We start from the raw sequence: 26,020 nt of genomic DNA, 5'->3' as shown, positions 1-26,020 counted from the left end.
TCAAAGCCAGCTCCAGTTTTCAAAAACAGTTTGTAAGACTCTGTCTCCAAAAATAACCAGCAAAAATCTGCGCTGAAGTCATGGCTTAAGTGGTAGAGTACCAGGCAAATAAGCAAGTAGAGAGAGTACAGTGCCCTGAGTTCTAAATCCAATACTGGCGCGCCTGCACGCGCGCGTACGTGCGCGCGCACACACACACACACACGCATGTACACACACACACACACACACACACACACACACACACACACACACACACACACCCTAATAGGTGTCAATTTTGAAGAATATGAAGAAAAGAACACAGTTACTAGATAGCTGCTGTCATTTACCATCTACTGAACCATAATGCTTGGTAGGCAGTCTACTTAACCTTGGTATCTTAAAGTTCAAGAAGAGTGGCAGATGGATCAAGTTTGTGAGCTGAGGAAAAGGGAACTTTGTCTGGTTGTGAAAGCCAGGAGCTTTGGACAAAGGAAAGGGACAGGGAAAGGGAAAAGGAAAGAGGAAGGAAAGAGAAGGGAAAGGAAAAAGAAGGGAAGGGAAGGGAAGAGAAGGGAAAGAAAGGAAAGGAAAGGAAAGGAAAATGAGAGGGCAGGGGAGGAGGAGGAACGGGGCCTGATAAGCCCTTCAGCCTTTCTTCCAAACTCAGCTGTTTAGGGCAAGGCAAGAGGAAGCCTGAAACATGCTTTCAAGTTCACAAAGAGATTTCGTGAAAGGATGTGTCACAGGAGCGAGAGGAAGCATATTTCCAGTGTAGTTTCAGCTCTTAGATCCCCAAAGGGGCTTCCAGAGTGACTCTTAGTGAGGGACACTTGGTCAAAAGGGGACAAGGGGCTCCTGGGAAAGAATTCAGTGACCACCACACAGGCAGCAAGGTTTCAGATATGCCACAGTCCAAAATGAAGTCAGACATCTCTCCTCTCCTCCCTACCCCCTTCCTCCTCAATCACAATCTTAGAACAGAGGGAAAGTTCTCTGGTAAATAGGATGTTTCTATATTTTCTAAACTTGGAACAAAAACATTTCCATGAAGCAAATCTTTTCAAGGCTATCTGTCCTACACTTGTCTATGTCAAGTTCATCAGAGAGTTTATGTCCAGGGAGAAGTGGAAAGAAATAAACTGGAGGGCTTGAATATTGCTGTTTGTGGCTGGCCTCCAGATGCTGAGGGTATTCTGAAAGTGGGAAGCACCTAGCAGGAGGGAAGGCCTCTCTGAGACCTTCCTGCTCAGCACCATGTTGCTCTTTACCCATTGCCACCTTGCAGAAGGTGGGTGAAGAGGCCTGCATTGGCATGGGTAGTAAATACATATTAGATCCCAAAGAAGACCTTCAGGCTCAGTGTGATGTGTGAAAGAGCAAAAACGCAGTCACAAAACCATTCCTTGAAAAGAGCAGATCTGGAAATACATTGTGTGGTGTTGATGTCTTCTCTCTATGCACGATTCAATCTCTCTCCCACTGTGTACGTCAGTTTTTCATTCTGATGACTACATAAAGGAGAGCTGCCAGTCTAGGCTCTAGTTTGAAGCTTGAAGTAGAGAAAGGCCCTGGCAAACCAGTCAATATGGTATTTGCAGAGTTCCCTGTGTGTGATAGAGGAACACAGCACAGCACATACAGCCCCCACCAAAGAGCAAAGTCTCCTCCCCACCTAGTGAGTCAGATACAGTCTTTTCCAAATCGGAGACACCACTGCTGTGGTTGTCAGGCAGAGGAACACACAGCCTGCCTGCCGGAAAGCCGTTCTGGTAGAGCATAAACACCTGGCAGCTGTCTCTCTGAGTAAACCCCCAACAGAAATGACACTCCTTCAAGGTAAGTATCATTCTCCTCATTTTGCAGATGACAGATTTTACAAGAAAATGTCAAGCAGAGAGGTTAAACAACTTACCCAGGATCACACAACCAGGAAGTGTAGAACTGGGTTTGAATCCAGGTCTTTCTGAGGTCCTATATACATACTCTATACATACTGTCCCCCACTGGCCAAGTCCAATAAAGGAAACCATTGAGTGATTCAGGTACAAACACACAAAGCAACCATTACATGCAGATAATGTAGTCTATAATTTCCTTCCCCTGATACAGCTGAATGAAACTCTCAATTTAAAGGCCAAGAACATTCTGGCTGTGTGTATTATATTGCATATCAGTTGTTCTCTATTTACTGTGCCTAATGGAACATGGCAGGAATCAAAATGTACAGGAGACAGCTTCTTATGTCTTAGCCATGGGCATAGCAGGCATGTTCCCACCTCCATGATTTCCTAATCCATCAGAATGAAACATTGTCAACACGTAGTCACATACTACATTGAGAACGCTGTTGGCAAAAGGCAGCTGAGATTTACTTACAAATCTATTGTAAAACTGGTACCTCAAATTCTCTGTGAATGAAGAAAGGGTATAAATATCATATAATAAATATGTCCCCAACTTGTGGCTGCTTTTAATCTCACTGGATATCTAGTAGTATCACTTCAATACCCAGTGACTAAAAAATACCTCAATGTGGTTTAGAAAGCTCTTGTTGTGGGCCTAACAGGAGGATAGGGCCTTGTGTTAAGAACAAAGCTCACATGTAAGGGCCTATGCCTGAATAGGGGAAGATAGGAAACCTCAATATACTCACCCCATTCCACCTCCCATGAAAGCCCCTGTCCTATCTAGAGGATCTCACTGAGTCTTGCCCCCTGTGGATGGTGCTAAACAAGTGCTCCTGGACAGCATTGTGGAGGCTGTAAAGGGTAGCCATGGATATTGCAAGTCAGGTTGTCTAGGGATGGTGTATGTAGAAGCCAGGACACAACGAAGGCCTCGGCATGAGAGACCATTCCAACCCTTAGAATTGCCAGGGAAATATTTCAAAAGTTGAATCCTTTGCTTTCCTAAAGAATCATAAATGCAAAGGTATAGGATATTTGGATATGGCATCTTTGTGTGAATGCTAAGCTGAGTGCTGTTGTTTATATAAGAAATACTTATAAGCATGTCAAAAAATACAAAGTTCTCTTGTCAAACCTCCACTTAAACTTTTTCTGCTAGTCTCTGCCTTACACAAAATTCTTAAAAATTTTTATCTCAATGAGATGAACAGCTGTCACTTTTAAAAGTTAAGATTTACACAGTTTGGCATGATGGTGTACTTCTATACTGTACTTCTGAGAGACTGGGGCAAGGATATCACAAATTCAAGACCTTCCTAAACTACTAGCAGACTATGTTAAGAGCTATGCATTGGTGGTAACCGCTCTTTTGGAATTACCAACTAGGCTCTATTAAATATTGGCTTCCTGTGTACATATGCATGTGTTTTCTCAGAGTTTCAGCTTGCCTACAATGGGTTTATTTCATGGTGTCTCACATATCGAACTACCATCAAACCAACTGGCAGGTGAGCAGAGACAATTAGAACCTAAAGTTTAAAAAGGTAAAAAGTTTTCAGCCAACCCTACATATAATGAAGTGATCCATACTACTTCAAGAGAGGTCCTCGGATACAAGATAGATCTTTATGTGATAGATACTTTCCAAAGTCTTTAGAACAAACCATCGTACAAAGGTACAAATAACATTTAGCATATGGTCCTCCCTTAGAAGAGGCACCCTGCACAGTTGTTTAAGATAGGTTTGGAGTTAAAGACACCTCACTTTAGAGCCCACCCACCTACACTTGCCAGTTGTATGATCCTGGGCAGGACCTCTCCAGGCTTCAGTCTGCACAATAAGGGCAATGACATACCCAGCCCCTGAGGCTGTGACTCCAGTAGTATGACATGACATATGAGAATACTTAGCACTTTGCCTGGCACAGGGTAACACTCAATAATTTACTAACCATAAGAGATAGTAGATAAAGAGTAGAATGTCAGATTCACTATTTATTTAAAAAGGAAAACTAATAAATTCTGCCATTAAAATACACACATGGTAGATCTGATGACACATTTCTAAGTTAACCTGGGACTACCAGTGAATGATGGTGAGAGGGACTAGTTAATCAGGATGACTAATGCCACCCCCTTATCCATGTTAGTGAGTGTGATATTATGCCAAAGAAAATGGTGGTGTGAAACTCTTCAGTCTTTTTGCTTTGGTGCAAGTGAGCTCAGTGGATACTCAGGACTTGACCGTGAGTTGTCAAATGTACATATGTACAACCCTGGATTTCTTCAGAATCTTTTCTCCCTTCTCTATCCTGGGCACCCCCTACCTTCAGTAGAACTCATGGTCACCACCATTTCAACTTGATGTTGAAGTGTTCTCTTTGGCTTAGTGAACAGTGTTTTAGCTCCTACTAGGAGAATTTCAGATTGGACTCCTCATTTCTGTATGGCAGGTGGATGGAGTCTTTCACTTCATAGAGATGAGCTCTAGTCAAATGTGAGACCATACTCTGATTTATCCTGAACTTTTCTTTTACTTAGGAGCCATTGCTGTTGAAAATATTTCATTCCCCCAGTGGTTCTCAAAGTTAACTTTCCTTAAGGGGCTATCTTTTCTCAGAGAAACAATAGTTCCTTGTTTCACATGGCCCAATAGAGGCGGTATAAACTACACTGGAAGATGCCAACTAGGTTGCTCCCACCTACTCTGTCACCCATCTGGTAATTCCTCTCATCCAGCCTTGCAATCTGCCCAAACCAACCACATGCCTTAGAAAAATCACAGATTACTGTACGTTATGGGCCCTGGTAACACTTGAAATCACAAATTTTAAACCCATTACTACCATTACTATACATTAATGAGTGACTTCTCTGTTTCTCCCAACAAAATGTTATAGCAAGGTTTATTGGTAGGTCATAGGACCTAAAAGGAGGTTAAGTAAGAAAATGTCAGAAATAAACACTAATGACCAATGACGTTCAGTGCTACTGTTTACTGCATCCCTCTCTATACAGTACGTGGCTCTGCTCTGCCTATTTTTGTGTCTGGAACATTGGGAGGCCACTGCAGGTTTGGCCCACAGAGGTCTTATGGATTGTAAGGATATGGAATTGAGTTGTAATGCATTTAGCAAACAAGATGGGCAGCCAGTGATCCTCATCTGGATCCTAGACCTGATTGGCTTCTTGTGAACTATGAGATCAAGGAATGTCTACCCAACTCTGCTTCCTCCTGACCCTCTTTGAAAGAATCATTGTGTTTTTCAGGTGCACTATACATTGGGTTACTAGTGCTACAGTAGGTTGCACTGATAAGTTAACTCTGTTTTCTGTAAAGGGCTATGGGATCTCAAGCAGATTTTTGCAAAGTCATATGCAAATCACAGAGCCCAGCCCTTTTCTTAACAGGATGGCAACCTTGTTCCTCGGTGGCACCTGGGACCTGGAGATCCTTTCTCCACTTACGTTTAGCGCGCAGCCTGGGACTTGTCCCTGCAGCTCACCGGGTTAGCCGTGGCACCGTTGGGACCTCCCACCAGGACTCCAATCACCCACCTCTCTTGAGACTGCTCTGGCAGGGCTGGTATGGGGTGCAGCCTTTGCTCAGAGGGCAACCTGTTCCAAGCAAAATCTGCCCACCTGGGCCATGGGCTCACCCCGGGCCTCCCTGCGTCTCTCCTGGGTGCAATTTGAGGTTGCTGAGCTTCTCTCCAAAGTCTAAAACGGTGGGGTAACGGGGACTTGACAGCCCCCGGGGCCCCATGTACTTTCCTCAGTTCCCAATCTGAATACCAGGGACCCACACATACATCCATCTCTTGCTGTTCCACAAGTCTGCAACACACACAAGTGGACAGGATAACTAGAAGGATGTATTTGTGGAGCTTTCCTCCAGATTGAATGCTTCTATGAACAGTGTCCTCTCCCCATAAATCCCACAAAAGCCCATCATTCTACTCTAGCTTACCTTTCTAACTCCCTAAAAAAGAGGGAAGAAGAAAGGATGGCTCACGGTAAGAGATGATGAGGGCTGGCCCTAAGCTTTCCCAAATATTGGCATTGGCTACCTCCCCAATAAATCTATTTGCTCCAGCCTCACCAGGATTGTCATGGTTTCCTCACTCCTCTCTACCCTCATTCCCTCCAAGGTCTCTGGTGCAAATGCCACCCTTCTAGCCTCCATTTTCTTCAAATGATCCTGTTGGGGGTAGGGGGAGTTTAGGAAGCTATGAGTGAAAATAATTGGCCAAACATTGATGATTATTGAAACTAGATGATGGGTTCATGGGTGTTCATTATACCATTCTCCTCACTTTGTATATGTCTGCAATTTTTCATAATAAAAAGAATTTTTAAAGTCCTCCAGCTTCCATAACACTCAAGAGAGAACCCCTAACCCCTGACAGTTTCACGGTTACCCCACACCAAGGCAAAAGGCAGAGATGATTCCATTTCATATATACACTCATTTTCTAACCTTTTGAAAGGCCCCACTGCTTTATTTTCAGTAGACAAATCTTATTCTCAGAGGTCCTGATGTTGGGCTCACTTCCCAGACTGGGTGATGGGGAGGGCAGGGAAAGGGATCTTTTAAAGTTTACACTTCCATGTATCTCACAATCTCATTGTGAGGATGTGGCTTGTTCAGTGTTCTGAACTTTGTGAAGGATATGTGCTCTCGAAGCAAAGTGTCATTCTCTGGAATTGCACCTGGCTCAGGAAAGGACTGTCTTTGTACTTGAATTTAAATCCAATGGAGAACTTTAACATGGGCATTTGCATGACTGAGAATTGCTGCTGTCTTTTTTTCCATATGTCACTTTCTTGAATGTGTTCTAATAAAATGATTCTAAAGCAGGCTGTTGATATATAGTGATTTATAAATACTTTCTGTTGAGCACTGAGGTCCATTTAAATCTCTGCCAAGAATCACCTCATCCCACTTTCCAGAAAGATCTGTCAAGCTGGGGACAGATGCATAGAGGGTGCATCTGGCATAATGGTGGCACCACTGCAATTGCCATCACTAATAAGGATCTAAGAACCACAGCAAGTTTGTCTTCTGGTTGCTTGGCAACAGAATTTGTTTTCTAGAATGAAAATGATTATAGTAGATGATTGTGGTGGGGGAAGGGCAAGAACAGGAGTATAATTCACTCTACCAGGAAGGGAAGGCAGTAGGAGGGAAGAATACAGTGCAAAGAGAGACAAAAATAATCAAAAAGAGAAGGGCCATGTTCAAACTTGTTCTGCACAGTGATCATTCTCAGCACCTTCAATTGGTAATTTTTTATTTTCAGAATTATACCTTTTGATATCATCCATTTCAGGTTATAAATCTTATTAGGCAAATTTATGTATTTCTATAGGTAGCTATTTTGAGCAACACTTTTCCTTTTGTGTATATGTGTGCCAGTATGGGGCTTGAACTCAGGGTGCTGGTCCCTAATTTTTTTTACTCAAGGCTAGCACTCTACCACTTGAGCCAAACCTCCACTCTTGAGTTTTTGGTGGCTAATTGGAGATAGGATTCTCATAGACTTTCCTGCTCACGCTGGCTTCAAACCACATCCTCAGATCTCAGCCTCCTGAGTAACTAAGATTACAAGCATGAGCCACCAGCACCTGTCTCAAGCAACACTTTTTATCCTTGTACTTGTGTCCTTCTAGCAAAGCAAGAGAGCTCCCAGAAGCTAGTAACAGACTTGAGTCAGTTCTTTGATAAAGGAAGCATTGTGAGAAGTTTCCTGACCTAGAAACTTTATGAAGGAGAAGATAGAACCATTTCCTAAGCACCTTTCTCATGCAAGATACTAGGAAGACACTTGATAGACCCCTAGAATTTTCATTGCAGAAAGTATTATCTTCATTTTTCCAAATGACAAGGTTGAAGCTAAGAAAAATAAATGACGACACTTACGCTGCTAGGAAATAGCAGGTCTGGGATCTGAATTCAGGTCTGTCCTCTCCAATCTACTGGGCAGCTGGCCAGCTAGCCATCCTGGGCCCTCCTTTGTCCCCTTCCCACTGGGTCCACCTCAGTGAGCAATGCAGCTTCTCTGTGTCCCCAGGGTGCAGACTAGCAATTCTGCTCTTCCTCCTTATCTGTTCAGGGAGTTCTTCCAGGCCTGAGTCTTGCAACACACACCCATGTACCTGTGACTTGCTTATGTAGAACACAGGCCAGAGAGGCTGACATCATCAGTTTATTTTCATAGTGATTTATCAGGTGTCTCCACGTGCTGGGCATTGTTTATATAGTAGGTGAGCAAACAGTCCCGGATTGATGGAGCTTACTAGTAGTAGAGGAGACAGGCATTAGTTGCCAAGTAGACACATGAATAGATATATAAAATAACAAATAGAAGGAGGCTTGAGAGCATTAAGATGACATCAAGACCCAGAAATGCTGTTTGCCAGGAACTATATAGCAAGTTTGGGGAAGAATAATCAAGACCCAGAAATGCTGTTTGCCAGGGACTATATAGCAAGTTTGGGGAAGAATAAGAACTGGAACTCAGAACTTCTGGCTTTTATTCTTATCCTGTTTTCCCTATTTGTCCTGTTATGCTGTTGCCACAGCTGCAGACTAACCCCAGCCCCAGCCAGCCTTATGGACACTACCCCATTCCTAGCAAAACCCAAGGAGGACATTTTGAAATGAGAGCCATGTGGTTAGATAAATCTCTGAGGATGTTTGAGACTTAACCTAAATCCCAAAGTAGGAAGAAAGAGGCAAATCTCCATGTTCTAGTGACACTGTCTAATAAAGAGTTGTACGGGGGCTTTGGTGTTTTGGTATGGTTCCAAAATTTTACCATCTTCAAAACCCTTCAGTCACTCATTCACTCATTACTTCAACAAAAATTTATTAAGTGCATACTGAGTACCAGGCACAGTTCTCAGAGCTAGGGACATTGTGAACACATTCTCACTGGGAGAGACAGACAATGATAAAAGAAATACAGCACATTCGAAGGTGAAAAATGCTACAAAGAAAAATAAATCAAGCATAAAAGGTCAACATATCAACAGTAGGGATGCACTTTTAAGTATAGTGGTTGGGGGGAAAAGATTTCCCTAAGGGTGGGAAGAAAGACTATTAGGTAATAGGTAGATAGGCATATAAATGCTCTGCATAAGTCCTTCTACCCACTTCCCCCTCTTGATCTACTAACCAATTGGTCAGTAAGATATGTCATAATTGGATTACAGGTTAAGTAATCAAGAGACAAAAGAAGTTATATAGCTTCCCACAGGCCATCAAGGATCAGAATCCCATGGTGTTGTCCCAGTCCCGCAGTTCTTCTCCCTTGCCCTTCTTAGGGCCTCTAATCCTGGGGTGTTGAGATCCTAGACATATAGTTACTATTTGCCTTATGCTCTGTTTAAAATCCCCCTTGCTTCAAGGTTATCCACATGAGTGATTAACTGTGGCCACCATTAGGCCCCACAGGAGTTTGCTGTGCCGTAAATACATTTCTCCTCTTCTACCAGGTATTACACGGTGAAAATGCTCACCCATTTTATTATTAGTCTAAGCCAGAACTAATCATTATGAAAACAAACCCGCTGGGGAAAAGCACACATAATACTTTCCAAAGGCAAATAGAAATGACATTTTGATTATATGTACCATTGCTTCCATTCTATTAGTAGAGATAATTGAAAGTTTTCTGTATCACTAAAACACACAACAAAATGAGAGTGGATTTTGTTAAATCTGGATGATGAATCGCATTCTCAGATATTTAAATAATCTCCTCCCCCCAAAAAAGTGGAAATGAAGGATAAAATCCCCCTTCCTAGGACTAGCTCTCTGGTCATTTCCTCTACTCCTGCACTGACTTCTCATGGTGAGACAGTGGTGTCCCCCATTGACCTTCATGGAGAATGACTCTGTTAGTCATATGCAGTGTCTCCCTTCAGCTTCCACGTGGTCCTTGACTATCCAGGAACCCAGGGTTTCAGAAGTTTAATTTCTACAACTTTTCTCATGTGTTTTCTAACCCTCTGATCTTCTCACACAATCCTCTCACCTATATTGCCACTGGAACCAGTAATGCAGTCAATAAACATTCCATTAACCACCTCCTAAGCATCAGTCCCGATAAGCACCATTGACTAGATTACAAAAAATGAATTAAAAACAGTCCAATCCTCAAAGCATATAATAGAGCTGTTTTCCAAATCACACAGAATACTCAGTGTTCAGGTATAGTCTAGATGTAGGTCATAGTCCCATGGGAGCTGCTCTTTGCGTTCATTCTCTGTACTCAATTTATGCCCAAAATAGCTAACATAAAACAGGATCCATTAGGAAAAAATGACCTGGGAAAGAGAAAGGTGATAGAGGAAAGAAACTTGAGTCTGACACACTGGGCACACACAGAGATAGGCAAATGTTGACAACCCAGAAATATTGTAAGCAAGGAACAACCTAGGACCACATATTGCTGAATATATTCCACATGTGGACCATGAAAACTGATTATGTAACCTTGAAGGATTAGAAAATCCCCATTGCGGAAAGATCCAGTGTGCTTGCCGACTTTTCAACTCCAAAGTATACTGAGAAACTGTTCTTCTAAGGACATTTTTTAAAATAAGAATATGTGTTTGCTGACTTTTTAACTCCAAAGTATACTGACAAACTGTTCTTCTAAGAACATTTATAAAAAGAATATGTGTTTGCTAACTTATAGACTCCAACGTATACTAAGAAAATACTCTTCAGAATAAAAGAGAGAAAATACTGTTTTCAGAAAAAAAAAATACGTTGGATCATGGAAGACAGTTGGATGTAGAGGATTCAATTAGTTAGTTTAATCAGCCTCAAGTTCATGGAAGGAGATTCAGACCATGAGCTGGCAATGAGAGCGTAGGTGAGTATAAGTGCAAGCCAATAAGGATTTTATGAGGACATACACTCATTCAATAATTTCTAAATTCGTAATCTAAAAGGGAAGACTAAAAGGGAAGTGAAGGATGAGACTGTAGTTCGATGATACACCTTCTTTGTTTCTGTCCATATTGGGCCAGAAGAATGTGATGCAGCTCTGTCTCTCACACCACAGAGGGGCTGCCAGGCTGTGATACCACTCTTCTTTAGGCTGGACTTTGTGACTAATACAATCCCAAGTCAAGGGTTCAGGGCACACACACCATTACTCCTCACATCTGACCTTTGAAAACTGTTTCTACCAGCTCTGCAAACATGTCCTAGCTCTTAAGGGAGTTTTTCAGCACAGGTGTTATACCCAGGTTTTGCAGTGACCATCAAAGGAACCAGTGCTGTGATAATACAGCCATGTGTACATGCCATGGGTGGAGTTGGTCATTAGAGGTAGCCACAGGAAGAACATAGAGGCTTGGAAATAGCAGTGATGGGGGGGCAGGGAGCTTCTGTGTATCTTCCTTTGAGTGTCTGGGATGGTAGAATGAGTGATAATCTGTTTGAAAGGATGTCTCGTCTTGTGGCCTGTTAATGCTGACCTTTTAATGGTCCTCACTCTTAAATGCAATGGAGAGTTTTCAGGTGTAGCTGTGTTGACTTCTGCTGGTGATTAGGACATACATTGTGGTGAAGAATGTACCAGAGTGAGGTGGAGATTAAAATATAGTTGATGTAGAATGAGACTTCATGTGATATTGGTGTGGCAGTCACTCTGAGAGTAGCCTATCAGTATGGCACATCCATGTTTCTCTGGTGTCTCACAGATTCCTGAAGATTTACATGGGTACCTTGACCTTGAGAGGAATTGGGGATAAAATGGATTCCTTTATGGTCAACTGGATACTAGCAATGGAAGGAGGAGGCTTTATACTTCTCTGGGTTCTCAGTAAAGATTCTGACACTTTGCTTAGAGGGGTGGTATTTCTGGAACTATCTAACCAGCAAAATTGTTGGTGAGCCATGGATTATAACCCTCAAAACCAGGCTATCACAAATGGCCTAGATACAGACAGTCTTAGAGATAGAATAAGTTATTAAGGAGGAGGGCCCTTTCAGGGACCATTTAAATGGTTGGTATTACAGAGCAAATGTGGCAGCATTTCAGCTTACTACAGCAGAAGGCTATTTGCAGGGTCAGACATCCGCACAGCCTTCTAGGAGAGGTTTATCATACCACTGCCACCCTGGATCTCTGGCTTTGAGGAATGAATGGTGGCTCTGGCCACTAAGTCTGATGGGTGCAGACTTGACTGCTTAGACCATCATCTCAACCAGTTGTCTATCATGATCTAAGACTTCAAGAAATCTTCATCATTGATGAAATATATTGTAACAATGTGCTAGGAGCCAACTGGGGTAGAGTGTGAAGGGTTTGAGATTATGACAGCACATATAATGACATTGGTTCAACTTTGAGTAAAGGTTTGACAAGGGTTGTACCCAGAATAATATTATGATTTGGATTTTAGCAAATCCCCCAATATCAAGAGATTATGGGAGGGCTACAGGTATGGCTCAGTGCTATGGAGTCACCCTAGCAAGCACAAGTCCCTGAATTCAAATCCTAGTAGTATCACAAGAGAAAGAGGTGGGGCGGGTGGAAGGGAAGGAGAGAAGGCAAGTGGGAAGAAGAGAGAGAAAGACAGAGACAGACAATGAAAATGGTTGAAAGAATCTGTGGTCAGTGAGGGGTCATCTGTCCACAAAAATAAGAGAATGACTGATAATTCCTGACTCTCAAAAAGTAATAGGTATCTGCCATGTTTATTTATTTATCCAACAAATATCCATTGAATACCTACAATATTCTAAACAGCAAAAACAAGCCTCCGTACCAAAACTAAAAACTAAAAACCATAAGAATTCCTAACTTTATAGAGACTCTATTCCCGTGGGAATACAGACAGTTAGATAAAATGATGTAGGTGATGACACGCTCTATGAAGAAAAATGATGCGAGTAGAGGCATCCGGTGTAGGGATGGGAGAGGGAGGACGGACCTGAGTTCTGTTGACTGATGCTGTGAGGTATCTAGGGCTGAAGAAACTACCCCAAGGGTCTCAAGGCAGATAGTGATAAGGAGACTGAGAGTGTTGGGAGGAGAATGATGAATGCGGGTTTTCTAGAAGCTCATACAAGGTTTTAAAAATCTCTTTTCATTACTGTCCTCCCAACATTATGAAGATTTAGAGATGGGCAGTTTTACCTAGGAATGCTGGGGATGTCACTCAAGTGGCACAGCTCCTCACTAGCATCCATAAGGCAATGGGCTCCATCCACAGCACTATTACAAAGAGAAAACAAAAGAAAGAAAAGAAAAAAACTATGGGGTACAGGCGGGAGCTCTCAGGTAAGGGAACCTTCAGTTTTCTTACTCCTATGGAAGCCTAGAGGATGTCCAGGAATGTGCCTGCAAGTGAGTTCTGGTCCCCACCAAGAATCAAGGTGCACCTCTTTGATATGACTCTGGTCTAGGTGAGAAGGATCTGGATTTTTGCAAAGTGAGGAGGACTTCCTCTATGGTGTGATTTTCATCCCTCCAGTTCATGTGGTGATATTCTTGAAAATAAATCAAAGGTTAATACAAGTTCCATATGAATATGAAAACTAAGAACTCATGGAAAGTACAAATTATACATCTCTGGAAGCTCCAAAGGTCCATGCAGATTCTGAGCAGTTTGGTAAACTAGTTGTTTTGTCCTTCATAGGTTTACATTAATTCCCTTTTGGTTACGTTCCCTGACTCCCAGCAGACTGCACGGAGCCTCCAAGCTTGCTTGATGAATGTTTAACAGCAGCACAAAGCAGTTTCCAGCCATAGCTATTCAGAGACAGACCCTAATCACCAGGACAAAGATAAAGTCCATTTTGTTTTACTCTATAAATAGGTACAAAAATTCAGGCTAGAGTCTTAAGATTATAATTCATTTAGAATCTGTTTCTCAGGCCCAGTAATAGATATGTTCAGCCTAGACTTAAGTCACTGATATCAGGAATGCAGCTCACTCATAGTGGTAAAAATGTAGCTTCCTCTTTTCCTCTTCCTAAAACCTACCTAGGACACATTAGACTCATGCAGGTTTGGTGTTAAGGTAAATATGGCTCTCAAAGGAGACAAGCTTTTGAGGTTGAAACCAAATGTGGGATGAGCTTAGAGTACACTCAGATCCTCTCCTTCATTGTGTAAAAGGTACCATCCAATGCTCAGAGATAAGGTTAAGCTGTATCTCGAGAGACTCATTATAATACTAAGTATAAGAGGTTATCCTTAATAGGTTTGATCAACCCAGATCTATGACATTGATCAGCTATTACTCAGCTGCAGGGGACAAGTCCATCCTAGTTCAGGTCCTTGTACAGGAACCAAATGATGTAATAGTAAACAAAGTCACATTCTCTCGTGGTATGGGGAATTGAATGTGACATTCAGTTATTTTCTATTTTCTTGGATTGATGCATATGTTCAGCAAGAGGATCCTAACCATATCCAGTACAGATCAATCATTTTTTGGCTTATCCCTATAAATTTTTTTCATTTCAAACATGACTCAATCTTATGACTCATCTATAGAGTGCAAAATCTTTTGAACTTACATGTAGATGCAAATCATTACCTGGGTAAAGGATTAGTACAGTATTATGGGATCCATTTCAGATCATAATAGTAGGTAGATTCTTATTCCCACAGTGCAGGTTCTGTGGGGACAGGGATTCATGGCTCCTTTTCTCATTACTGTATTCCCAGTGTCTCTACTAATGCCTAATATGCTGTAGGTATAAAGAGTAAGCACAGTCTCCTTCCATGTGCAGACATACAGAGAAAAACTTCTGCATCATCAGTACAAGAAGATTAGTAGCTAAGCACCTGTTTACCACAGAGGAGTAAGAAAGATTCTGCAGAATAACATCCTACATGGAAAAAGCAGGCAGTTCACTTCTTGCGTTCAGACAATGTAAGAGTAGAAGCCAGGTTTAATGCACAATCTGAGAGACAAAGCTTAATCCAGGATAAATGGAGAGGGAAAATTAAGAGCTAGTGGAAAGCTCCAACCAAAGGACCCACAGTCAAAGGAGCAAAGGGACAGTAAAAGCTTAGGTACAACTGAGGAAACTAGTGTGGTTTGACCAGTAATAGAGAGCTCTGCTAAATTCTAACTCCTTCTTTCAGCACACTTTTTGTTCTGTTACCCACTTTCAAGTTTTTAAAAGTACCACTTGACTTCTAGGGTTTTGTGATGATTTCTATTTACATATGGCAAATGGGAACACTGAAAAAGTAAAAGCACCAGGGACTAGAAGCAATGGATAGTAAAACAAACCCAACAGAGCACACATCCAAAAAGAAAGAAAGAAACAACTGTTATGAGATGTCATATTTGAAAAATGTCTGTCCTTTTGGTTTGCTTCACTGAATTGGTTACCAATGAGAAGGACTTGGACTCCAAAGATAGTACTGGTTGAGAATGCACTTCTCTGCTCCATCCTGCCCAGCCCCCATGCTTCTGATTCTCATTAAACAACCCTGAAGCTCCAGGAAGTGGAAATGTGAGCATCCATCCATCTACCCATCCATCCATCTGTTGTGAGTCATCTCAAAAGATGTTCAACAATGTATTCTGGTGCCAATTGCCTGGTAGCAAGTGATGCAGGCCTTCAGCTTGGTATTATTGTGCTTTAGCACTGTCCCAAAAGTCTGCAGAAGGAATGTAAAATATGATCCTTAACTGGAAACATTATATAGTCCATTTGGAAGAAAGTATAAATGCTTAGAGAACAAAATTTGCACTAGGTAGTGCAGAAATAGCTCTGCAATAGCTGAAATGTTTAAAAGTTAGAAGGATCTCTCTCCCCTCTGCATCTCTGTCCAACATCAAAGATAAGTCATTATGTGTAAAGGTAGCAATCCTCAAGTCGATCTTTTAAAATAATAAGAATTGCCAGGTGCCAGTGGCTCACACTTATAATCCTAGCTACTCAGGAGGCTGAGATCTGAGGATCATGGTTCAAAGCCAGCCCAGGCAGGAAAGTCTGTGAGACTCTTATGTCCAATTAACCACCAGAAAACTGGAAGTGGCACTGTGGCTCAAGTGGTAGAGTGCTTGCCTTGAGCTGAAGAACTCAGGGACAGTGCCCAGGCCCAGAGTTCAAGCCCCACGACTAAATAAATAAATACATAAATAAATAATATATCAATAATAATAATGGCAGTTATAGTAGTTACAACAATAATAAAATCCATTGTCTGCCAAAATTGCATTCATTGAATTAGTATAGTTTCATTTCATCTCTTTCCTCTATCCTTTTCCTAATTTTGCTTCTTGCCTATTACCTTAATTCCTACTACCACTTACCTCTAGCGCAGTTCCACCCAGAAAAGAGAAAACAAATATAGATATAGATATAGATATAGATATCAGTCAAGGGGTCTGGGATATGCTGTAATAACAAATAGCTCTAATTTTTTTGTGAAGTGAAACCATGAGAACTCATTTCTTGTTAATGTTCAAAATGTAGTCCGAGGGCTTCTGTTCATTGTAAACAATCAAGGACTTGAACTGATGGAACAATTTCTAAAGTTACAATGACTATCTCAGATAAGAAGAACATTCTGAAGGTTCTTCCAGCCATAATTAAATATCCCAGGCTGGAAATGTCTCAACATTAATGGTAAAAATTAATCAAGTGGTTCTATTCAATCACAAGGAAGCAGGAAAGACGATGAAGTATATCCAAAAGGCTAAAAACTAGAAATATTTGCTGAGCATAAGCATGACCACCTTCTCAGTAGAAATGAAGTTTTAGGGCTGGGAATGTGGCTTTCGTGGTAGTCAGTATCATATAAGCAGAAAAGGCTAAAAGTGGCCCCATGGCTTCAGTGGTAGAATGCTGGCCTTGAGCAAAAGAAGCTCAGGGATAGTGCCCAGGCCCTGAGTTCAAGCCCCAGGTCTGGCAACAAAATAATAATTAATAAATAAATAAATGAAGCCCTAATTGAAAATAATGTACATTTTGGCCCCAAGTCACTATTTACATGTTGGTTCTAACTCAACAGATGAGAGGGGTGGGTCTGTCTGTCTGAATGTCAAATTTACTCATTTAAAATTTCTGATCCCTACAGTTCTTACCATTGTCTAGTAGTTTGTGTTTAATAGTCTCTATTTGCCCTGGATTCCTAGTGACCCCACAGCGAGTCAAAGATGGAATACCATTTATCCATAAATATTAGGTCCTATTTATAGTAGGTAAGTGCTGTTGTCAATGTCCAATCATAGTTTAAAGATGAAAGGCTTCTTGTTCATCTTGATAGTTTCTCCAGCTTTAGGGAAACAGATTGTATGTCCTAGTGAGTTGTTCCATGTCTCCGAGCTGATTTATTGCATGATTCATATGCTAACTGTGTAGTGCTCTGTTAGAGCTGGTCCTGTACAGTAAGTGTACACAATAGGGATATAAACTTGCTGAATCTCCTCAAGCCAAGTACCAATTAATATTTCAAAGGATGTGCTACTGAAATGTTAGAACAGGACCTAAGTGCCATGCTTCTCCTGTTGTAAGCGATGCTGCAAAAATCACATGACTTTGTCCTATAAATCACAGTTTTACTCCATCTGACTATCTGTGGTATTGTTGGGAAGCCAGGGCACATTCAGAGTATCTGCAGATGCAGACTACTTGACACAAACAGACTTTGTCTTAAAGCAGGATCCCAATTCTGCCATAGACCAATTCTATGAGCTCTGAAAAATATTTTGGCCAAATCAATCTACCCAAAGCCTATTTCCTTATCTGTAAAATTGGAAAGGAAGAGGAACGGCTCCCCAAATTCTCTTCCATTTAAACATTATACTTTTCAGGCTGGGAAGGTGGCTCAGTGGTAGAGCGCTTGCCTTGCATGCTTGAGGCCCTGGGTTCAATTCCTCAGCACCACATAAGCAAAAAGAAAAAAGCCGGAAGTGGCGCTGTGGCTCAAGTGGTAGAGTGCTAGCCTTGAGCTGAAGAGCTGAGGGACAGCGCCCAGGCCCAGAATTCAGGCCCCATGACCGGACCAAAAAAAAAAAAAACCAAAACATTATATTTTTCTTTTTTGAGTTAACATACATTTGTAATGCGAGGGGGTATCATTGTGCTATCTTCATACCTATGCTGTACTTTGAACAAACTTACCCTTCTGCCATAGTTCCATTCCTTCCCCTTTTCAAACAGGGTTTGATGTATTTCATTATAACATAATCATAAATATATATGTATATATTCATCCTTCAATAGATATATATGTGTGTTCAGCATACATATATGTATATCTGGCAACTTTGAGTCTTTTTTCTATTAGTGGCTTAGTTGTAACAAATTTATGACTTTTACTGGGAAAAAAATCAATAAATACATATCCTAAGTGGTGTAAGATTTGTTAGAATATATGTATCTATACATACATACATGCATGTATTTGTACATGTATATAAATACATATATACACATATATAAAGGACAATCTAAGATTATATAATTATATATAACACTATATATAATTATTGTCTATACTAATAATATATAGTACTATAAAACTGTACTTTTAAAAATTATTTAACTTCAAGGTATAAGCAAAGAAGTACTCAAAAATGAACTGAATATGTGCTCATTTTCTTCTTCATTTAGTCAATGTATTGAGTATCTACCATGTAATCAGCTGAGTTAAACATGCAGACAGAACCAAGGGGATTGAGGATGTGTCAAGAGCATCAGTGAAATAATATGTAATGTCTGTCATCCCCACAAGAAGGAAGGAAAAGAAGGAAAAGTTTGATGGGTGTAAAAGAAACAAGGATTTTTTTAAACTGGAACTTCTAGTGGAGTAAAGAAATGTCATAAAGCCGGGCGCTGGTGGCTCACGCCTGTAATCCTAGCTACTCAGGAGGCTGAGATCTGAGGATTGCGGTTCAAAGCCAGCCCGGGCAGGAGAGACCGTGAGACTCCTATCTCCAATAAACCACCAGAAAACCGGAAGTGGCGCTGTAGCTCAAGTGGTAGAGCGCTTGCCTTGAGCTGAAGAGCTGAGGGACAGCGCCCAGGCCCAGAGTTCAAGCCCCACGACCGACAAAAAAAAAAAAAAAAAAAAGAAATGTCATAATGCAGATTGAGTATCTTTTATCAAAGTGCTGAGGACCAGAAATGTTAGGGATTTTGGAGTTTTTTCAGATTTGGGAATATTTGAATAGACTTTACCAGTTGAATATCTCTAATCTGAAATTCAAAACCCTTGGAACATCATGTTGGTATGCAAAATTTTTTAGGTTTTGGAGCATTTCAGATTTCACATTTTCTGATTAGAATTAGCCAACTTGTATAAGTAACTAAATAAGCATATCAGGAGAGGAAGTTGTGGATGGAAAGGAAAATGTGAGACTTCTACTTAGGATCAGCACAGAAAAGTAAGGACTAGACTTCCCTACCTAAAGCAATTTTTAAATGGGTAAAGTTTTAGAAACAATTGTTAGAGCACTGGACTTCAGATAGCAATCTGATTACTGGGAGAAGAAAAAAAAACCTGAAAGCTGGGTACCAGTGGCTCACGCCTATAATCCTAGCTACTCAGGAGGCTGAGATCTAAGGATCATGGTTGGAATCCAGCCTGGGCAGTATGACCTGATGTGAAGGCTTATCTATAGTTTTTCAATCTGTCTAGTCACTTTGGTTTTTGGCCATCTGTGTCTCAGGCCTAGATGCCTGCTAGCTCACATAATTTACACTGTCCATTCCTTTCCCAAATGACACTAGTTTAAATAAAAGAGAAATGTACTTTTTTGGGGGGAGGGGGTCCGGTCATGGGGCCTGAACTCTGGGTCTGGGCACTGCCCCTCAGCTCTTCAGCTCAAGGCTAGCGCTCTACCACTCGATCACAGTGCCACTTCTGGCTTTTTTCTTTTTGCTTATGTGGTGCTGAGGAATTGAACCCAGGGCCTCATGCTTGCAAGGTAAGCACTCTACCACTGAGCCACCTTCCCAGCCCCAGAAATGTGCTTTTCTCTGGCCTAACTGATGCCTGGAAGTAAGCAGTGTAGGGCTGGTTGGGGGAAAAAAATTGAGCCAGCTACTGTGGCTCATGCCTAGAATCCTAACTAATAAGAAGTAGAAATTAGGAGGATCATGGTTCCAGGGCAGCCTGGGCACAGAGTTCACAGGACTCCATCTCAATAAGTGACTGATTGTGGTGGTATGTGCCTCTCACCCTGCTACCTGTGGAAGCACAAATGGAAGGATCTCATGCCAGGCTGACCCAGGCATAAGGCAAGATCTGATTCCCCAAAACTCATCGATGCAAAAAGGACTAGCAGAGTGGCTTAGGTGATAGAGCACTTTCCTAGCAGGTAAAAGGCCCTGAGTTCAAATCTCAGTCACACACACACACACACACACACACACACACACACACACACACACACACACACACACACTCACACACACTGCAAAGTCATCAGGTACCCAAGCTCCTTCTAGGTTTTATTTTTCTCCACAATTCTTAGGGTTTAGTCTAGTTCCCAGAGTCTAAGACAGATGCTATTGCTGGGAGCAGGTTGGTTGCAAGGAAAAAAGTAGTGGCATTTCCTATATTAAGCAGACTACTTGTATCCATATTAAGAATACCTGGGGGCTATAGTTTTTAATGAGCAACACTGTGTTCTTCACCAAGAGACCTTTGCATCTTTATTACTAAGAAATAAGACAGAATGACTTTGGGAGGTACCTAGAAGTCATTGCCATATTGTCTCTTATTGTCAGGAAAATAACTGGTGGCATTCCATTATATGTGTCTCTAATTAAAGTTCTTCTTCCACACTTCATACTTACTTTGTACAGAAGAGCATTAGGGTTTAGCAAAAGTATCCTAGGGGCTGAGAACTAACTCATTCTATGTAGCACAAAGAAGCACTGCATTTTCCCTCCTAATATTTAAAATGTTTTAAAAAACATCAATTTTAGAAAATTATTAGTCATTTTTCTTAAACTTGATGTTAGCACAATGAAAGAAGTCTAAAGCTGAAAGCCAATAAAAGGAATTTAAAATATACAATACCCATTTCTAAATGATTTGTAATTTTAATAAATAGGGCTAGGTGCCAAGGCTCACACTTGTAATCCCAGCTACTCAGACACTGAGATCTGAGAATCATGCTTCAAAGCCAGCCAGGGCAGGAAAGTTCATGAGACTCTTATCTCCAATTCATCAGCAAAAAGGCTGGAACTAAAGGTGAGGCCCAAGTGACAGAATGCCACCCTTGAGTGAAAAAGCTAAGGGACAAAGCCCAAGCCCTGAGTTCAAGCCCCAGTACCACAGTACCAGAAGAAAAAAAAAAAAAGAACACTGAAACAGATTACCTTCCAAGATTGCAGCCTGCAGAAGAGCAATGGTGGAACTCCTAAAGGCTGCAGAGTTCAGACTGGCCAGAGCAGCACACAGCCACGCTGGCGCCCAGTCCTCATCATCCCTATCAGTTGATTCTGCCAGAGGCAAACTGTGGATAAGAATATAGAGTTGGAGCTTCAGGATGCTTTTAGACGTTTTGTTTTGCTTCAGTGTCCAATGCTCTGGTTTTATACATGAGGAGAAAATCCTATGGCTTGCTGAGTTCAACATCCACTAAGGAGCTGACTCTTGGTTGCTGAAGCTCTTGACTCTTAACCCTGTGCTCCCCCCACCCACCCACACACACACAATGGCCCTGCTGTGCTACTGGAGAAGGCGGGGGTGGGGGTGGGGGGGAGTGTCTGGTCCCTGCAAGAGTCCTACCCATGTCTATGTGGGCCCTCTTGGCTAGGCACATCCTTGCCAGAAGAGGTGTCACTGTGGGGGTGCACTCTCTAGCCAGGCAGATGAAGAAGAGCTGCGGGAAGCAGTCAGATGGGGATTTCAGGAAATGTTCCAAAATGCTTTTTAGAGGGTTTTAGAAAACAATCTACTTAACCACCCTGCTTTGGGGATATTAAAAGGCTATGTAAACCTCCCCATGCTGTGGCTTGCTGGCTTGCTGGGGACCGAGTTCTTCCCTAAAATGCACTGATCCTCCCCAACCTGAGAGGGAGCTTTATACAAACCACAGTGCTGTTCCATTAGGAATGATGAGGAGCCCTGATGGTAATGATGTGAGATTTCCCCACCAGCTGACCATCCATTTCCCAGAGCTCCTCTAGGACTGGGTGCCCCAGCATGGCCCCCAGCAGGTAGTGAGCTCAGGGGCTTAGTATAAACCCAAGCTGAATGGTAATAGAGATGCTTTGTCCCAGGTTTAGTAGGGTGTGGACTAAAGAAGGGGGTACGACCACTGGTGTTTTTAATAGGAAAACCTATGAAAGGAAGCTAAACAAGTCTTCGAATTCGAGATTCTTTTAAATAGAAGAAAGAAAAGCAAGAATGAGAGATGTATATATTATTATACATTTGACTTTAATTTCAAAGGTAAATAGATAAGAAATGAGCCATGTTAGTGGCTCACTTCTATAATCCCAGTTTCTCAAGAGAGTTAGGAAGATTCCCATATCTCACCTAATGACTTGGGTATGATGGTCCATGCCTGTTATCCCAGCTACACAGGAGGAATAGATAGGAGGATCAAGATCCAAGGCTAGTCCCAACAAAAATGTGAGGCCCTATTTGAAAAGGCAAAGGAAGCTGATTCAAATGGTAGAGCACCTGCCTAGCAACTGTAAGGACCCAAGTTCAACCCACAATGCCACCAAAAGGAAGATGAAGAAGTAAAAAGAGGAGGAGGACGGAAGGAGGAAAGAAGGGAGGGAGACACTCTTGGAGGGAAACAAAAATGAGCGGTGCAAAGCAATCTCTTTGATTTTCATCACTCATTCAGACCATTTTAGAAAAAGGAAAGGTACCTGGGTAGACATCCTGAATTTAAAGAAATCTGTCTTGTACACAGACAATATGTCCTGTTTTGGGGTTTTTATTTTGGTGTATGTGGGGGGAGTTGTTAAATATAACATAGAATATGGTTGTCATGGGTCTAAGGAGAATGCTGAAGGAAGTGGTGAGCTATGCTCTGATGGTGTGTGAGATTAGATTACATGTCTAGACCATTTTAAAGCAGGAATGAACCTGGAAGATCTTTGAGTGCAACCCTTTTCTTTGGTAGATGCTTCAGAGAGTTGAAATTGCTCATCCAAGCCACAGAGGTTGGCATCAAATCTAGTGCCCTTCATTTTTCAGTCCAGAACTCTTCATACCAAATCTCTCTGTCCTGGTGCTCTGAAGGTCACGGTTTAGGGTATGTCAAGCCATTCCATGGGCACTATTTAGTAAGTGGCATCCTTCTGTACAGTGCTCTTTTTTGTCCATCATGAGTGTTGATTGATACCTGGGTTTCACAATCCTGCTCCCTAATGTGCAGGTTCACTTCCAGAGGCAGAGTTTAGGGCCTATGAATGTGTCCATTTGCCTTTGTATTACTCCGAGCTCATTGTCACCTCTTCAACAATGTCTGCAGCAGTTTCTTTGTTCTTTTCTGTGTGCAAGTACTAGAGTACTTCCCATTTGCGAAACAACTACTTTGCCAATTACTTTTTATATTGATAAATTTCAAGATAGGCTCTTGCTCCATGCCTAGCACAGCCTGGACTGAGATCCTCCTATCTGTGCTCCCTTTGTTGTTGAAATGACAGGCACACACCACCATGCCCAGATTTCAGTGCAGATGGAAGATCTCCCCTCCCCTCCCCCCCCATCTCTGCCTCCCAAGTAGCTAGGATTATGAGCTTGAAGCAGTGTATCCAGCTTAATGTAGTTTCTTTAAAAATGCAAAACAATTGGTTAGTTTTCAGTAACAGCTTGTTCTGTGGGAGATAAGGCTCACTTCCTGTCTTCGTGTATAAAATGCATTCAGGAGCATTTTGTTGCTTAACTATCAGAATTCATGTCTGTATGTTTTGTTTCAGAAAACCCCCTGAGCCTTGGAGTTCTATACTCGCATAGTTTGCTTTTGAAATTCTAGATCAACCCTGCTAACTTTAGTTAAAGTCATTTACTTGCTAGGAAAACAATTCTCCCTAGACAGCTCTGCGGATGGTAGATCCTAGCAGGAATCGGTGAGCAGGAGGGAACCTCATAACAGCTGTATTCTAGTAGCCACAATAGACCTAGACTTGGAGAGCTTGGTTCTGCCAGAACAAGATGGTTCGCTCACAGGTTTGACCAAGACTCTGTTCCTTACTCTGTGGACTCTTTCTCTGGATGCCCAGGTTGTCTTCAGACCATTGCAGCTGCTTTCCCTCAAAGCAAATGATCCAAGAGAACAGGAAAAAGCAGAATGCCTTTACCCCCCATCACAGGACCACCTCCTCCTCCATGGCAGGAGTCATTAAAAGCAACCTATGCTCAGAGAGAGGGGATGTGTCAGACTCTATCAGCCCTGAAGTTGTAGTGGCCAAGAGTTCACGAATATATTCCTACAACCCACACCTTAAATACTGCATTTTTCATCACAATCAGTTTCTATAAGAAATAAGGTCTCTTTTAGAAAAAGACAAAAAATTATTTGCCGAAAGAAAGGTAACTCTCATTCAGAAATAATTAGCAAAAGAGAAACTAATTTATGAGGTTATCATCTCAGGAGAACTTTTTTTTTTGTCAGTCCTGGGGCTTAAACTCAGGGCCTGAGCGTTGTCCCTGACCTTTTGCTCAAGGCTAGCACTCTACCACTTGCGCCACAGTGCCTCTTCTGGTTTTTTCTGCTTGTGTGATGATGAGGAATTGAGCCCAGGGCCTCATGCATGCAAGCACTCTAATACTAAAACACATTCCCAGCCCCATGAGAATATTTTTTAAAAATCACTGTTGCCAACAAAAAAAAGTAAACCAGAGATAAAAGCATAAGATAAAGGAAAGGTAAATGGTGAACACAGAGGCAAGGGTTCATGTGAATGTGACTTTTTTTTTTCATCTTTTAGGACAGGGTCCCACAATGTAGACACAGACTTGCTAGACACAAACTTGTGATCTTTCTGTCTCAACTTCCTGGGTGCTGGGATTACAGGGGGGTGGCCACTTTTCCTGGCTGTGATTCTGACTCCTACATGCCAAGTTTTCTTTCAATTCAGGGAACTCTAAGCAAACTGATGCAGAGGGTACCTTGAGGAACCTAAGTTCTGGTCGCAGAGTATGACCCACATACACAGTAGCTCAAATGGAATACCTGTGTTAAATTCCGTAGTGTAGTTGCTTAAGCTTATGTTAAATGTTGTTATCTAATTAGCTAAGCTTATATTAAATATTGTAATAAAGTTACCTATAATGTGCATTAGCAACATGTAGGAAACATAATTCTGTAATACTGAGGTTTTTTAAAAAAAGTCTTAGTGTACCATCACTCGTACATACATACACAAACACATTGTCACTTGCCTCTCTTTGCTGTATTTTCTTCTTCAGTGCCACTAACATTTGGCTCATTTTGCCTACTTACCTTGGCGTCTGCCTGCCTCTCCCTCTAGAATGTGAACTGTATGTGGGCAGCAGTGTTTGTTTCTTTCAGTGCTGGATTCCTGTCACCTATAAGAGAAGATGACATATAGTAAATTCTCCATAAGTACTTGTTCAGTGAATAAATGAGGTAATTAGTCAGGTAATGATAAAGCAATTGAGCTCAAACCTAAAGGAGATTTTGTTGGAAAAGTGGTTAATCTGGGCTTAGCAATAGTGGGGTAAGCAGGGAAGAGGAAGAAGCTTGGCACACAGTCTGATGGATAGATGTGCTAAGAACTGGGAAGCCCAGATGAACACTAAGTTTGTGACCAGCCCTCCCACTTGGATCTAGTCTCTGATTTCTCATTTCTGAAGTGAAGAATTCCTTCCAAGAAACAGCAATTAAGCACCCACTGTGTACCACCTACCCAAAGCAATGGTGTGTTTGGTGTTTGCAGTGTAGGCCGTGAAGAGGGAGTAGTTTGGGAGCCAGTATTTGGTTAAACAACCCAAGCATGAGGTTTCCTTTGAAACTGTTGTTCCTTGAGTTGTTGCTTCCCTCTAGTGGTCAAGTTTTGACATTTGTTCTTCTTGCTAAGGTCAGTTCCAAATAGAAGCCATAATGTGAAGATGAATTTAAATCATAAACCATGGGTACAAGTCAACGGAACGGAAGCATATGGGGACCAGAGAGCAGTGTCATTA

At 41.7% G+C, this 26,020-nt stretch overlaps 1 protein-coding gene across 16 annotated transcripts in view; it reads left to right on the top strand.

The window, feature by feature from the left end:
• Positions 1–26,020, top strand: part of Kalrn (kalirin RhoGEF kinase) — a 611,632-nt gene that overhangs the window by 455,825 nt on the left and 129,787 nt on the right. For 2 of the 16 annotated variants that reach the window (XM_070030034.1, XM_070030033.1), the window contains exon 34: positions 5,304–6,747. The exons of the other annotated variants lie outside the window; for them this stretch is intronic. In XM_070030034.1, coding sequence (XP_069886135.1) covers positions 5,304–5,366 — 63 coding nt within the window. In that variant the 3' untranslated portion in view covers positions 5,367–6,747. Of the gene's footprint in view, positions 1–5,303; positions 6,748–26,020 lie in introns of those variants that run through there. 16 annotated transcript variants of the gene reach the window in all.

Source organism: Dipodomys merriami, unplaced genomic scaffold (assembly GCF_024711535.1).
Source record: "Dipodomys merriami isolate MVZ:Mamm:240054 unplaced genomic scaffold, mDipMer1.0.p SCAF_2, whole genome shotgun sequence".
Lineage (NCBI taxonomy): Eukaryota > Metazoa > Chordata > Mammalia > Rodentia > Heteromyidae > Dipodomys > Dipodomys merriami.
This window is presented reverse-complemented; position numbering and strand designations above follow the sequence as displayed.